The 15,994-nt window shown below is 32.6% G+C and overlaps 1 protein-coding gene and 1 pseudogene across 1 annotated transcript in view; one reads left to right on the forward strand and one right to left on the reverse strand.

The window, feature by feature from the left end:
- Positions 1–6,886: 6,886 nt before the first annotated feature.
- On the reverse strand, positions 6,887–7,229 carry LOC102896475 (annotated as a pseudogene).
- A 5,185-nt stretch (positions 7,230–12,414) lies between these two features.
- Positions 12,415–15,994, forward strand: part of COL3A1 (collagen type III alpha 1 chain) — a 38,718-nt gene continuing 35,138 nt past the window's right edge. Inside the window, 1 exon segment of the mRNA XM_006921276.3 lies at positions 12,415–12,589. Within this exon segment, the coding sequence (XP_006921338.1) occupies positions 12,505–12,589 (85 nt within the window). The 5' untranslated portion in view covers positions 12,415–12,504.

Genomic DNA, 15,994 nt, shown 5'->3' on the forward strand with positions numbered 1-15,994 from the left:
TTATCATGTAGCTAATACTAATTTTAAAAATCCTACAACTCTTGATGTAAATTTCCTTGATTTCTTGGTATAAGAAACATTATGGTTGGAATGAAAATGTAGGCTTCTTTCTTCCTTTTTCTAGGCTTATTTGACAAAACTGTACAGAACAACAACAAAAAAATTAATGTCATCTACTATTAGTGAGAGTTTGTAAGTGTATTTCCTCATTTTGAAGCATCCCATTAAAAAATTAAGACCCATCAATTAATCAGTCTACTCCAACTGAAAACAAAAATAAACTCAAGCATAATAAAATAATAACAATAAAAAATTAATTTAGAGTATATATAATCCTCTATTTTAAAGTATAAACAAATCTAACATGACCTGTAAGTGAAAAACATACATATGTCAGCTCCAGAGAGAGCTTAAACAGCTGAACAGTTGAGAAAACATTTCATGTGCAATGTAAAGAAAGGTTTGGTTCTCTTTACCTGTGTTTTATAATAATGTACTCAAGGAAAAAGAATAATATTCTGTTATATCTAGAGAAAAGATGCATCTATTTCTAAGGGAGCTAGTTGGAAAACAGAAACTTGTCAATAGATATAAAATATATTATAGGAGGGAAAAAAATTGGAGAAAATAATAGAAATTTCTTTTTAAATGGGAAAAAAAAAGCTTGCCATATGATTTTTTAAAGAAAATTATTGAATGTTCTAAGTAGAATAAACTAGTCAAAATATGTTAACCTTACCATTTCATAAATGAATTTATGCCCAGTGGCCAAGTGATTTGTTCAATATTAAATAGATTTAATCTCTTTAGGGCAAGTACAATACTTTTTGGGTTAAAGCTTGCCTTGCTCACAGTAGGTATTCGACAGCATGATTAATTAATTAAATGGAAATGATTTGAGCCATCAACTAGATGCCACTATTGTTACCAAAGGAGTCCATCTGCCGGCATGCGCCTAAATGCCCCTGCGAGCATCTAAGTCAGGTTTTGCAGCAAAGAAAGTAAAGATTTATTATAGAGTGGCAAGTCCTGGAGACATAAGAGAGCTACTGATCAAAGACCTGGCTCCCCCATGGCCTCTAGGGGATAGGTTACATAGGGGAAGAATTATTAGTCATAGAAAGTAAGGGGATTTGGGGTTCTGGGTGCTATTGATTGGACAGGACACGAGTCACCCATAGCATTTTCCTGTCTGATCCCCTGAAGGTGGTCAGTGGGTTGTTCCCATGGGTCTAAGGCTGAAACACACCTGAAGCCAAGATGTTATCCTTAGTTTAACTGAAACTTATTGTTCTCATGATCAATAGACCTGAGGCTTCATTCTTAGAAAGCTTACTGCTGGCCAGAACCTTATATCCCAAGTCTTAATGATTAAGGGAGTAGGCATGCAGTATGCACAAAGGTGGAAGCGTAAGCACAGAAAAGGCAAGTGAGTCACAATGCTATTATATTAGGCAAAGCCTGCTTGAGTTGGAGAAAAAAGCTATACTAAAAAAACAAAGTCTATGTGTGGTTATACTATTCATCCGAAAGCACTTATTGAATTGTAAGAAAGTAATTTGGAGGCAACAAATGTGGAATGTGGAAATGTCCTCGAAAATAATAATCTATAAAGTGAGAGCAAATGGGACATCTCTCAAATAATTAAAGTAAAAAATATATATATCAAATAAAAATTAGAATGTGGTTAGCTTCTTGAATTTATTTAACTGTTAATAATCCACAATGTCTTCCAGTTTAACTGTTTTTCATGTTCTTCAATTGCTTCATGACACTGAATAAGAATGTACATCAAAATAAAAACGTTGTTTGAAAAAAATTTTCTTTGAGGAAATTAAAAATTAATCAAGGTCACTTTTGAAAAATGTGAAAAGAGAAAGTGATAAAGAATAGACCAAGCTGAGAAATGTTGGAAAGTTTAGGGAATACTATTGTAAAAAAAATAAATAAAGCCTATGATCCTTTTGGAAATATTTGTCTAAGTACGTCATCTTGGGACAGATCTCTGCCACATATGTAAGCTTTGTTGGAAACTGTGTTTTTTCTGCACTCTCAGGGTGGGATCATTTTGTACAGTTTCTCTCTCTAAGGGGAGAGAAAGCCTAATTTTTCACATTCTGGTTGCTTGGCTAATTCAAGCTTAATACTGACTACAGTAAAACTTGGATTGTCCTAACAGGTTCTGAGAAAAACAAAAATAGAGTTAAAATATAATTTAGTAAAAGAACGAGATTGTACTAACACAGACTTCTGTCTTCCAAAGTATATTCACGCTTTCTTGATTTAAGACAATAGATTTAAAGGACTCCCATTGACTTTTAAATTCCATATAGTATTAAGGTTTTTTCTTCTAGTCTTTCCTTTTTACTAGCGCAAAAGAAAAAAATACATCTATGACTCTATCCTCATTTTTTCAAAAGCACATTTGGATCCATTACGCTATGGGATTGTCTTTAAAATCATTTTATGACACATGCAAGAAAATTAGAATCATTACCTTATATTCATGTTTGTTTCTTAATGCAATGTCAAACTCGTTTAATCCTATTTATTTACCAGAAATTGCAACAAATTGTTTTTGGTAGTTTAAAAAAATTAAGCCTACCTTCAATGAACCCACCAATGAAAACATTCAAAATAGTGTTTCAAATGAATACATAATTGAGGGAGAAAAAAAAATGAGCTAAGTATGGTATAGTTACCCAAAATTTTTCATTGAAGAAGAAAACGCTCATTTGAATATAATAAAGTTCTAATCTGTTTAAAAGCATTTAGGGCTACTAAATTTAACATAATATTTAGGGATTAAAAGAACAGATTTCAGAACCAAACTTACTGGATTTGAAACTTGACTCTGCCAGTTCACTAACCATGTCATCTTTAGCAAGTCATTTTACTCCTTTGTAAAACAGATATAAAAAGTAGTACATGCTCATAGAGTGGTGATGAGGATTACATGAAATACATACATTTTACTTTTATATATTATATTAAGTGCATATATAATTGTTATATATATAAAGCTTAGAATAGGTGTGAGTACTACATAAGAACTGCTTTATCATTATTATTAGTAATAGGAAGCACTACATAAGAATTGCTATTATCATCATTATTATTATTATTCAAGAAGGGCTTTGCTTATTGTTTTAATTATAGAAAATCATGCACAATTATTTTTTCCATGATAATAACATTTTATATACTAATAAAACCAAAACATTTAAATCCACTTCATAATTTAGCCACTAAACAGATATTTATTGAGCACCTTATGTGCCAGGAGCTGCCTCAGGCATTAGATACTTAATATTTTTCAGATTTTATTTTGGGATGAGTGAATCTCTGCCTATCCCTCTTTAGGACTTAGTGGTACAGTCAAAAAAAAATTCTGAGAATAGTTTAATTGTGGGAGACTCTCTTCCTCTTTCTCACTCAACTCCATTCATTGCCTTTACACAAACTAACAATTACAGGCCATTTTTTTTCTTACAAACAAAAAAATTATCTTTTAGATAGTGGTCCAAAATAAACAGTTCAAACAAGATATGCTTTGGAAAAATGTTAATAAACTTGCCTCTGGCAATTTTTTTGAGTTTTCTTGTATTTCTTTCACTTAGCAGGGACTCTATTTTGAAATTTTAAAAAAAAAAGCAAAGAAGAAAAATGTCTTAAGACTTTATAGATGGATACTTTTATTCCAAAGTGACGATATCCTGATGAAACCATTATTCAAAGTTGAGAACTGGGAGGCTTTTAATTTAACTTAAATTGTATAATTTAGACTGGAAAACATTGAAATCACCAGAAAGCTTAAAATCATTGGTATTGGACTAGAGTCTCAGCATCTAATCAGCCAGTAGGTCCTTACTGAGTACCTGCTCTTTGAGACTGTGTACTAGGTACCAGAGAAACAGGCACAACCCTTTTCCCATGGAGCTTAAAATCTTTCAGAAAATAAAAAGTAATAATTCTGACTAATCAAGTAAATTATTTTAATAAATAAACAACTACCAGAAAATAAATTAAGCACTTTTGGAATGTAGCCATTCAATATGGCCCAAACTTTGGCATCCTTTTCAGTATTTTAAATCCTGCGAATTAATATTCCTTTGACTCAAACTCTTTATGTTCATTTCCTCTAAGTTCTAAGCTATTGAGAAGAGGACATGAGAAGTGTTATTTTTATCTTTCTTAGCCAAGGAGAAGAAAATTTAACTACGCCAATATAGTGCTGGGAAGAACAATAATGAAGAAAGCTAACACCATGATGGGCATACATAGGTACCCAAGTGGTTAACTGGTTATCATTACTGCTATTGTTTCCTCTAGTTCACTTGTCTATTTTAGTTCACTTGTCTATTTTAGTTCACTTGTCATGCTTCCCTTTTATTAACAGCTAGGAAAGATTTTTACTAACTAGTATGGCCTCAATCATTAGCAGTTTGGTGAAATTCCAAAATCCACAACCCCTAGAAATTTTCCTGGATCCCCTACTTGGAGAAATACTGCAAGCAACTTATGACACACTAAATCAGAAAGGTTGGACTGGAAAACCATTTATGTAATTTCTCTGCTTTTGTTTTGGGGAATCTTCCAAAAGAAGTGTCTAGAGAATCCGATATAATTATGAGCAGGGTATGCTAACGTGGCTTCAACAATGATTTTACTTTTCTTGTAACTTTGCACTCAACATCATTTTTTCCAGTGGTGTGTCATGCTGTCCCAATTGACTGTCTGGCCATATTCTGCTCTAGTGTTGGCTATAGCAAAAAGTGGGGATATAAAATTACCTTCTTCAACTTGATGTTAATTTTAGTAAAATCTCCCAAGATGCATCCCCTCTTTTTCCCCCCACTAAATCGATAATGATTTCAAAAATCCATCAGTTCTTAATTCTATTTCAAACAGGAAATAGTAATTTTGAAATTTTAAAATAATTCAAGTTCCTTATTTTAGCTATGAATTTCCTCTTAATTAGTCATCATAACTAATAACTAGCAAACATATTTCTTTCTTTTTTCTTCTCTTCCTTATCATGAAAGTATGTTGCTTATACCATTTCAAGTTGGGAGATAGGGAAGGTCAGGGAACTCTCATAGAATCCTACTTAGTGTGATCAGTGCTGTCTCCAACTACTAACCTTCAGCTGTTGGCCTCCCACTGTCAATCACACCCTAACTAAAATTTTGGGAATGACTGTTTCAGCTCACACCAGGCAGTCATCAAGAGTGATACAATCCTGATGCTGAATCTAGGTCAATGTGGCTGCCCACTTTTCAGCTAACCTTGCCCCTAACAATCAAAGAATAGATTCCACTTCTTACATGCAAGGGATCTCTGAGGATACTGTCCCCTGTTTTATATATCCCTTGACATACTCAACTAAGCAGACTGAAATTTCCATACTTCCCCAGAGAATTAAACCAGAAAAATCAAGCAATACAAAATAAAGCTTTACACATTTGTCTTACATTACATGTGGGGTGTCTGTATTTGTGGAAGGGAAATTTCAGTATTTTAATTTGATATTTTACTTTTTTTTTTTTTTCCTTTTTAAAATTTCAACTGCAAGGAAATTGAATCGTGGGAAGCAAATTCAAACAAATAAAAGGCAAAAATTCCTCTTTGAAGCATTTTGTTCTCATGATTCTCATCTATATGGCATTTTATTTTTATCCTTAAAAAAAAGCAAATTAAAATTGTGATGCATTTCTAGTTCAATTATTTAAATTCATTTTGAAATTAACTTTTGACTTTTCTGTCACTCTCTCTTATAATTTGTGGTAAATTACCTGTAAAATTTATTTCCATTTTAAAATTTTTTTAGTGGTCTCTTATTTGTGATACTTGTGGTAAACACAGAGTTTGACTGCTTTTAATTTGTTTGCTAACCAGTTCTATTGTTTTTTTTCTTTCTATTTTAGAAATAATTCATAACATCTGGAAGTTTTAAAAATCCATTATGAATCCAAAGACTTCCTAGGCTGGAGAAAGTGACCTTCCTTTTTTTCAGAATGATGGAAATACTGGAAATAATTAAATTACTAAAAATTACATGAGTTCTAAAGAATACAAAAAAAATATTACTTCATATGTATTTTACTGAATTGTTTCCTATCTTAAATCACACACCATTTGATATTTATTATTGCTCTCTATATGCAAAGCAATGTAATAACTACTATGGGGCACAAAATGATGAATAAATTAGAATCTTGCTCTGAAGTAGTTTTCAGCCTAGTAAAGGAGACAAAAAGCTATAAATTAAGATAAACTAAGAATCACAAGAAAGGTAAAGGAGCTGAGAGGAGGAAGAGAATGATTTCAACAGGGGGGATCAGAAAGATTTCCTATGTTAGGGGATCTTTGGGTAGAGTCTTGAAAACTGAGTAAGATTTGAGCATGTAGGGATGAGCAAAGATCATTTCAGACAAAGGCAGCATAAGCAAAGGCATGGAAACAAATAAATATATTAGGTATTGCAAAAAGAGCCATTCCATTTGTTTAAAAGGTAGCACCTAAAACAGGATGAATTGCATATCAGAAATTAACTAAAAGAGTCTCTTATTGGAGTGGGGTGCAGGATGAGAGGATGGCTGGATATGAAAGAATAGAAATAAAGTAATAGTAATCTCTTCAGCATCACCTGAAGATTAACACTGAATAATCGAGATGGCATAATTTTTATGTGGAAGTATTCTACTTGGAGTGGTTTGTTTCCATTAGCCAATTGTTTTGACTTAATTGCTTTATGAATGTAGCTCACATCAGTAAAATGGTGAAGAGTAGAGGCAGATTTCTGGTCTGGGTCTTGTAAATTTTAAGAAATGCCTATATTATTAAATGCCTAATTTTTCCTTCCAGGCTTTTATTCATTTACTTTTCAGTAAGTGTAAATCCTTGAAGGGTATATCATCATATGGATTCTGTGTCCAATGGCCATAGCAGGAAGATCTCTTCAGAATTTGGCATGAACCATGCCACTATTTCCACGGGCACAAGTGACCTTTCCTTAATTACTTTAGTTTTGTTTGGTTTGCCACCAGGAGTCACTTTGTTATTCTTTGCTTTGGACACATCAGCACATTTCTTGCTCAAATCGAATTTAGTTTTATCTCAGGCATAATAAGCATTTTGATTTTTAACAAGAGCCGTGCGCTCCCTCTGGTTCCAGAAACCCCACTTAAGCCAATAAAAATGGCTTTGGACCACAGTTTTGCAAACATACCTATCATTTTAGAAATCCTCTTTCCAGCATGTCTCTACAGGCTCCAAAATGACAGAAAGACAATGCCTAATATTTTAAATACTCCATTCCAACCAGTCATTCTTTTTTACATATATCAATACCTATTATGTACAAGGGACTATGCTTGCTGCTATGCATGATCTTAAGGTTTGGGGTAAAAAAAAAAAAAAAAATTGGAATGGCCTATAGAAGAAATAAAATAAATACATCAATAATTATAAAGCAAAGCTACTGCAATAGACATTGCCACATGAAAACTGACACTCCAGAGGGCAACATTTAGTTAGATCCTTGGAAACAAAAGGAGCTTATTTGCTACAGCCTCCTTCTACCAAGGATTTATTGTTGGTATTATTCCATAGACCAATAGCATATCTAAATATAGAGCTTATGTAAACATGATTAAACATATAGACAAACCATAAAGTCTTCAGACAATTCAGTAGAATATTTTTGACATGAGCAATAATGCTGACCTGAAGAGGGGTTGGTAGTATAGAGTAATAGCCTTGAGAAGTTAAACATGGTAAGGCCACATTTACTTTCATTTATTTGGGGAGAGAGACAGAAGGCTCTAAATCTCTGTGTCCTTAAGAATTATTTGTATTAAAATAATTCTGGGCCCCCGTTGAGTATATGAATATTAAAAATATTGATAGAAATTAAAATTAGTCTCTGTTTAAAGCATGAAAATCCAAAAAGTTTGGCTTTGTCTTATCTCATGCTTCTATCAGAAGATTGTGATTTGGGCCTTCTTTTTATCTTCAGACAAAATTGGCTACATTTGAAAAGCTATTGCAGCTGTGTTGGATACTGCTGAAAATTCCTAAGTATGACTCAGATGACAAATTATATTTGATAGAGATTCTAGTGGGATTTGCAGAGTGGAGCCTCAATCCGGAGAATGATTAAGTTAGCTGAAGACCCAACAGGGAACTCCTGAATTCCTGCAAAATGTTGTATCCTAGCCTCTGTGTCATCTTTGTGGCAAAATTTATAAAGTAAATTACGTTGTTGTGGGATGAGTCAGTGTGTTAGGTAATGAAATGAATTCCAACTTTCTATGAATTTTCAAATATAATTACAATAATAATTATGATGGCAAATAATTATCACTGAAACATAAGTATATAAAGACTTCATTCAGGAGGACATAATAATATTTCAGAAAATTTCACAATTCATACATGTACATTAAGGTAGTTTCCAGAAAATTATACTTGCTCAAATTTTCGTCACCTTTATAGGTATATATATATATATAAATATACATACAGACATATGTATAAACTGGTAAACACACAAACACATGTAAATTCTCTTGCATGCTCTAAGAATGAACTCATCATTCAGTATAAGTTAATGAGTATTTCCTCAAAATTTTTAAAATTACAATACCAGAAATTATCTAAAGATTAATGATAAACCAAAAAATCAAAAGTATAATATTTTTCTTAATTGACCATTAACTCTATAACTTTCTTTCCCTTTTTTCCATTCTTTTACAATCTCCTCATTAGAAAAAAAATACAAAATTAAGTGCCAAATTTATATTCACCTAATTCCTAAATTGTATACAAATATTGTTACCATAATCAGTGACTAATCTAAGTGGAAAACATAGTGAAAATTTTTGGCAAGTATACTATTTAGTTCCAATTCCAATGAGTAATTTTGAAAGTCATGTAACCTCTTTGAACTTTCTGTTCAATCTTGGGGTAATTTTCAGCTGAAAAATACAAGGCTTAACAGCAAAGGATATAAAAATATATACATAGGAATAGAGATATTTCATGTTTCTAAAATGGTTATGTTGTACCACACTTCATTTTACTAAACATCAAGGAAATGTGAGTCTTGTCCAAAAGCCAAATTTATAGGCTAAAAAGAAGTGGTTATTAATATAGTTCCATAGGAACAAAATTAAGAGGACAATTAACTCCACCTTGGGAACTAAGAAGTAATTAAAGAAAAGCTCTTGAAGAATTGGTCATAATAATCACTCAGATATTTGCCTATCATGTCCCACTACCAATGTCATTGCTTCAATCTTGGATATCTATGATTAGACACACCCAAGTCCTTCAACTACAACATGACATTTTTCAACCATATTTCTGGCTCTACTGCACACCTATTGGTATTTGTTCAAATTCTTTTAAAGGGAACGCAGCTCTGTAAATATGGTTCCACCCATGTAAACTAAGTGAACTGATCTACCTCTCTAGGAATAGCAAAGAAACTGTGCACTGTGTTTTACAATTGTAGAATGTTACCATATTTTAGGCTGCAATTCTGCTATGGATTCAGACTATTTCTAAGTGAATCTTTATCACATTTACATTTTAAAGGAGCTTATGGCGATTGGAAAGCATATAGAAAATATCCATAAAAATAACACCTCTCGTCTTAAAAAAGAAAACCACACATGAAGTAGAACAACTAGCAAGTGAGAGAGAGGTCGAGGGGAGAGAGAGAGAGAGAAGCAGGGAGAGAAAGAGATAGAGAAAGAGAGACTTCTCTTACATGTGTTTTTCATGTTGGAGATAATTGATTTTCTTATTGCTATTGTAGAGAGCACTGCTGACATTCACTGGCCTACTGAGTTCATCACAGCTGTGCTTATGCATCTCTCCCAAACTCCGTTTTCCACTGAACTGGAAAATATTTGAATTTTTGGTTGATAATTCACCACACCCTTGCTTTGCCTCATCTTTCCAGCCATTCTCTCTGCTCAAGGAGAGCCAGATCAATCAGTGCGTTATCTGGTGTAGGTGTTTAGATTTGTTAAAACTCCACATGTAATCCAGAGAGCAAATGGAATGTTTGTGCGAGCTGGTTAATATCAGTGAAGTCAGGGATGTATAGAAAGAAATGTGTGTATAGATTACTATGAGGACATCAGCTCTTGGATTGCATAATAGGATTCACCAATGTGTGTATTGCACCCAGTTATGACACCAGCTCAGATCCACATTCATCTAGACACCGTATTAAAAAGCACATTGACATGAGGTGGAGGAATAGGATCTGGGACACAGAATGTAAAGGATCCAAATTGCTCAAGGTAGTGAAGAATACTAAATCAGAAAATATGGACTATGAGATTTCTTATCTCTGGATCTATCATGGATGCCTTAAGATACAACAATACTTTTACATGCAAAATATCAGTTAACTTTTCCTAAATGAATGCATCAATCATGAATTTTTCTCCTAGCACAAAACTTTTATTTGAATAGCTACTCAAATAAGAATTTTAGGACAAACCAAAAATACAATAAACATCATACATGAAATAAAGCATAAAAAGCATTATCTAGAAAATAATGTATCTAAATTTTCACAGTAAAAAATAATTCTAAAGAAGAAATTCAATAAATTTCAATTTCATTGACCATCTAAAGTAATAAGATAATAAATATAGATGTATGAATTTTATGCAAGTGTCAAAGACACCAAGAGGAAAACAAATCATGTTTCTGAATTGGTTTGAATACAAGCAAATTTTTTTAAAGTATAGAATGAAGATGATTGGGAGACAGGAAGACGTATATAACAGTCTTTTCCCCCAATATCTCTGCTATGATCCAGAAAAAAGCTTTTTATCATGGCTATTTTTTCCCTTTAAAGTAGTGATTCTCCAATCTAAAATCAGAAGATGCACAAGAGATTGGTCCAACTAGTTCTCTTTTCCTGTCACCAGATGATGTCATCTACATTGGGACATCTTTGTGCTTTTTGTACTGGGCATGTAGAGAAATTGGTTTCTACCGTCCTTGCTTATAGAATAGATGCACACTTGGGAATATATATATAATATGTGAATTGAGTAACATGAACTGAGAAAAAGAGAAAGATAAAAACAAGTTTAAAGAAAAAAATTTTGAACTGGTTTTTAAAGAAGTGACTTGCATGAATTGGTGTGAGGTGGGAAGAATTTTATGTGCACACATATGTATGGAGATAGGCATGGTTACATTAACATGGAAAGAATATAATAAATGCAGGTGATTTTGATTAGAATTGAAAAGCCTGTGTAAAATACAGAGATGAATGAAGTAATTATGGACTAATGATTAGGATATAAAGAAATACATCTTGATTACTAGAAATATCTTGATAATATGGACAAGCATATTTTTCTTGCAAAGATTTATTAAAGACCTATAAATGGTATATACCCCTTTTTCAAATATGTTCCAGAAATTACTCCTTAGATCCAGAAATACATTGAAAAAGCTGTGTTAATGTGGTCCAGAATTTATATAAATGAAAGTCTAAATTTGGAAATATTTATACTAATCTTTATACCAATTCAGATAAAATGAGAAATTCTTCTGGTATTCTTGATAGTTCATGTGATAAGTTCTTTCTCTTCTTGTTTTTCAAAAATCAAGATGTGAAAAGACTAAATTTTTCTCTAGAAAAATCTGTTCTGGATTTCACAGCAGCATAAAAATTTGAAATCTCACAAGAAATTACTCTGGCTGGCTAAAGAAATTTGTGAGAAATAGAAACAGCTATAGATAAGTATCTAACTTTTAAGATGCCATTCAAATATAGCTCAGATACTTAGTTTTTGACATTTGCCTGAAATTAAACTTTTAGGACCCAGGGTGGGTGGATGAGTAGAAGGGACAAACAAGCTTTTCTTTCAGTTAATCTTTTACAGTTCCCTTTTTAAATTGAGTTAGAGTGGAATCTGGCAAAATTCCAATATAAAACACTTCCAGGAAGATAAGGTTTGCAAATTAGCCATGCCCAAGCAAAGGGCATCAAGCACTTTCTCCAAATTATGTAATTGTTAATGTTATAAGGGGAAATAAAAAATACATACATTTAATTCTTTCATTAAAACACAAGGCAGAGTATTTTGATGTATATGCTTAAGTTATACAAACATATATGTGACTAAAATATGTAACAAACTTATATGTAAACAGATGCATACAAGCTCCAGATGTGTTAGTTTTCTTACTTTGTGGGTTGTGTCTTCTATAAGGGAAAAAGACATATTAATCATTTCTTTTACTGCTAAGGGGATGGGTGCTGCTCTCATATTTCAGAAAGGGGCTGGAAAGTGAGGGAAGCCAAACTTTTTCCTATTTAAGGCCAAAGCAAAAGAATCTCAGTGGCTGAGTTTTATGACGGGCCCGGTGCTGAAGGGCAGGGAACAACTGATGGTGCTACTTTGAACTGCTTTTCTTTTCTCCTTTTCGCACAAAGAGTCTCATGTCTGATATTTAGACATGATGAGCTTTGTGCAAAAGGGGATCTGGTTACTTCTTGCTCTGCTTCATCCCACTGTTATTTTGGCACAACAGCTTCCGGAAGGTGAGTAGGTACTGATTTCAAGAAACTTTATGAGGTTTTTGTCTTAATTTCTCCTTGCAAATAGGTATAACAGGGAAATTAGTCTCCTAAAAGTTAATTTCCTCTCTAAGCTCCCAATTTTGAAGCATAGAACTGACCATGATAATACTTTTTTCGCATTTGCTTAGAAAGAATATTGTCATTTTTATATTTAAAAGTTTTCCGGTTGTTTAAGATAAAAATGTTCTTGTACTAACTCACTTTCATGTTAACGGCACTAGAAACCTTTAAAATGGCTTTAAAAAGTTCCCCTCCTGGATTGTTAACATCTTGGAATGCTTCCCTGGGCAGTCTGGAAGTTATTGGTCTCTTGTAATACCATCATGCTTTCCTTTGTATGCTGGATTCTTTGTAAGGATAGACTACCGAGAATTGTTTTCCCAATAAAATAATGCATTTAAAAAATAGCATGCATTAAGAATACTCTAAAGGAAATACTATACGTTATTAGAATTACTGAATAGATTTCTAATGTAAAATGGCAACAAGATTATATTTTCAACCCTTTAAATAGGTTCAAACTGCTCAAAATATTTCATGGTTCCTGTCTCTATTCTGTTTCAAGCACTTACATGGTTGATTAATATATATTTTCTAATAGTTTGTTGTTAAAGTTCTAGCGTTTTACACACGTTCTATATTTTAACTACATTTGAATTAATGAAGAGAATATTTTTTAAAAATATCAACAGGAAAGTTTAACTTTCTACAGACAAGGTAAAGACACTGATATTGTTTGACTTCAAAAAGGTTAATCTGTTGTATTTTCTAATAAGTGCAAGCAATGGTTCTTGTGTTGTAATTCCCCCAAAACCACAATTTTCTTATTATTTGATTATGTAAAAATATTTCTTTTAATTCATATGTTTCTCTTAGTCACGAAAATACTGGATGAATTGGAATACACACTTTCATAGAAATATTTAAATGTTAAATTAGAAAAAATCATTACACATCAATTTCTATATGCAGAAAATCAAAAATGTTTAAATTTAAACCTATGGTTTTTGCAAACATGGTGTCTGAAAGTGGTTTTCTTTGCTTTTAGTACCAAATATCTTTGATGTTCTCACAGGTCATATATATGTAAGTAAGTGGGAAACACCCAATGACATTTCAATTACATTCAGCCCACGGCCACAAAAGAAAGGAAACACACATATTCCTTGTTCCTCTCATTTCCTCTCCCTCTTATTCCTTTTCTCCCTCTCTTTCCCCTCCTTATCTCTCCACCTCTTTTGGCTCCTTTGTACATCTTCCCCCTTTTCATTCCTTCACTCATCGCCCCACCCCCTTCCTAAGGCAGCCCATCCCTTCTCTTCCCTCTTCCCTTCCTCTAGCATCCCTCCCACATCATCATGTGTCCTTCCTATCCTTCCATCTCTTTTCTTCTTTCCTTCTGCCTTCTCCCCTTTAATTTCCCTAGGATCGTCAATCTTTCATCCTCTTTCATTTCTCTCCACTTTTCCCCCCCATTCTGTCCCTCCCAGAAGATGCTACAACTCCCAATTCTTGGCTAGAATACCAAATGACTGTTACCACACCCCCACCTCATTAAAGATTTTTGCATTTTTTCAGGCTCTTAGATTCTGATTTCGGGGTGGGGGGGCGGTGGGGGAATCACAGTTCTCAATTATTGAAAACACTACAAACCTTTGGTGTTCAGTTCAAAAATTGACAAAATATTTGTAATTGCCTGGTGGATATAATTTTTTATAAGCACTATGGTTATTTTTCTTCTAAATCCAATTTTAGAGAGAAAAAATATTTGATACCACATAAATTCTTTTTATTTTCCTTTTTCTCTTTAGCTGCAGAAAATAATAAATAGCTATGGAATTTTGCTGATATATTTGTGTGCTTTTAAGTTCAAAAGAAATTGAAAGGAATTTTTTTCAACTTATTGTTTTTGTTTACCATGAAAAAAATATTTAAATATTTTAAGATAGGGCATCTTATGTTCCTTATAGGTTTTACAAGAAAATTCTGCTGGTGGATTAGCTTTGGAGAGGTTCCAGGAAGTGGCTGAGGCTGAATATACAGCACATTGAGAACCGTTAGATTTAGCTCTGGGGTATAGGTTTCTTACATATGCCCTGAGAATCCCAGAGAGAAACAGCACAGCCCTAATGAACACTAACTTCTAGTCTGGTCACATGAATTTTCTGGAACATAAAACATGTCCTCACAGAGAATTTTGATCTTACAAATTTGTGAAAGTTCTATTTAATTCATGTTTTTTATTCCACCAATGGAGAAATGTGGTCTGTTTTATATTTCCTGTAGTTTATAAACATGCCAAATTTTAAGCACAAAGACTTACCGCCCAGTGGCTGTCAGGCAGTTACATAACCAATGCCAACATAAAGGTTACACAGCTGGATTCTGTATTTTATAATGAGATTTAAAAATATTATATGTATGAATTTTAAATACTAAACACTACATTTCTGATAAAATATTGTCAAATACACATATTCACACACAATGGTAACAATATTTAAAGACTATTTAGAAATGAGCTTGAAGTTATGGTCATTTTCAAAATTTCACACATAACTACTCCATATATAACATATAATGACTTTTTCAAATGTTTTTCAAGTTTCTAATGTAGTCCTTATTTAACATAAGTATTTTAGCACTGCTTATCAGGTAGATAGATAAATGGATAGATATATATTACTAAATAATATTGCTTAATTAGGACAAGGAGATAAACTTTATTTTAATTAAAAGTGTTTGAGCTTATTTTTTGCCATTCTGATAATTCCACTGTAACAATGAACTGTGGGCCTTTCATTGTTTTAGAATTACAAAACTGTAAATGGACGCAAAGAATCAGTTCTTTACTACAAGTTACAAGATTCTATTTTCTATTATGCTTAACAAGAGAATTTGTAACAGACCAAGTAGCATTCAAGTTTTCTGTTTTGTATTGCCCCTAAAATTAAACATACTTAACTAATGGAAAAAATCTAACATAAAATCACAAGAAACAATTGTAGTTTTAAGAGGAGAGAATGCATAATTGCTCACATATTTTAGTGTCAAGACATCTAACATGCATTCAGTGCTTTAGTTGGAATTGCCAACTAGAAAATGTTAGAACCAAAATTCTGTTAAATCCTGGGTAATTAGAGAAAAAAATATACATTAAGTTCAGAGTATATGAATTTTCTTATTTTTGTAAAGTTTGTCATTGAAAGGAGATACTAAAATATATATGTGTGTGCGTGTGTGTGTGTGTGTGTGTGTATAGTCCTAGAAAATGTACAAGTTAATGAATTTCTAAAGGTGAAAAAAAGTAGATGTTGCTTTCTATTAAGCACTCAATTTTGAATTGCTAAATCTATTTTTTAAACA

This window comes from Pteropus alecto, unplaced genomic scaffold (genome assembly GCF_000325575.1).
Source record: "Pteropus alecto unplaced genomic scaffold, ASM32557v1 scaffold3, whole genome shotgun sequence".
Lineage (NCBI taxonomy): Eukaryota > Metazoa > Chordata > Mammalia > Chiroptera > Pteropodidae > Pteropus > Pteropus alecto.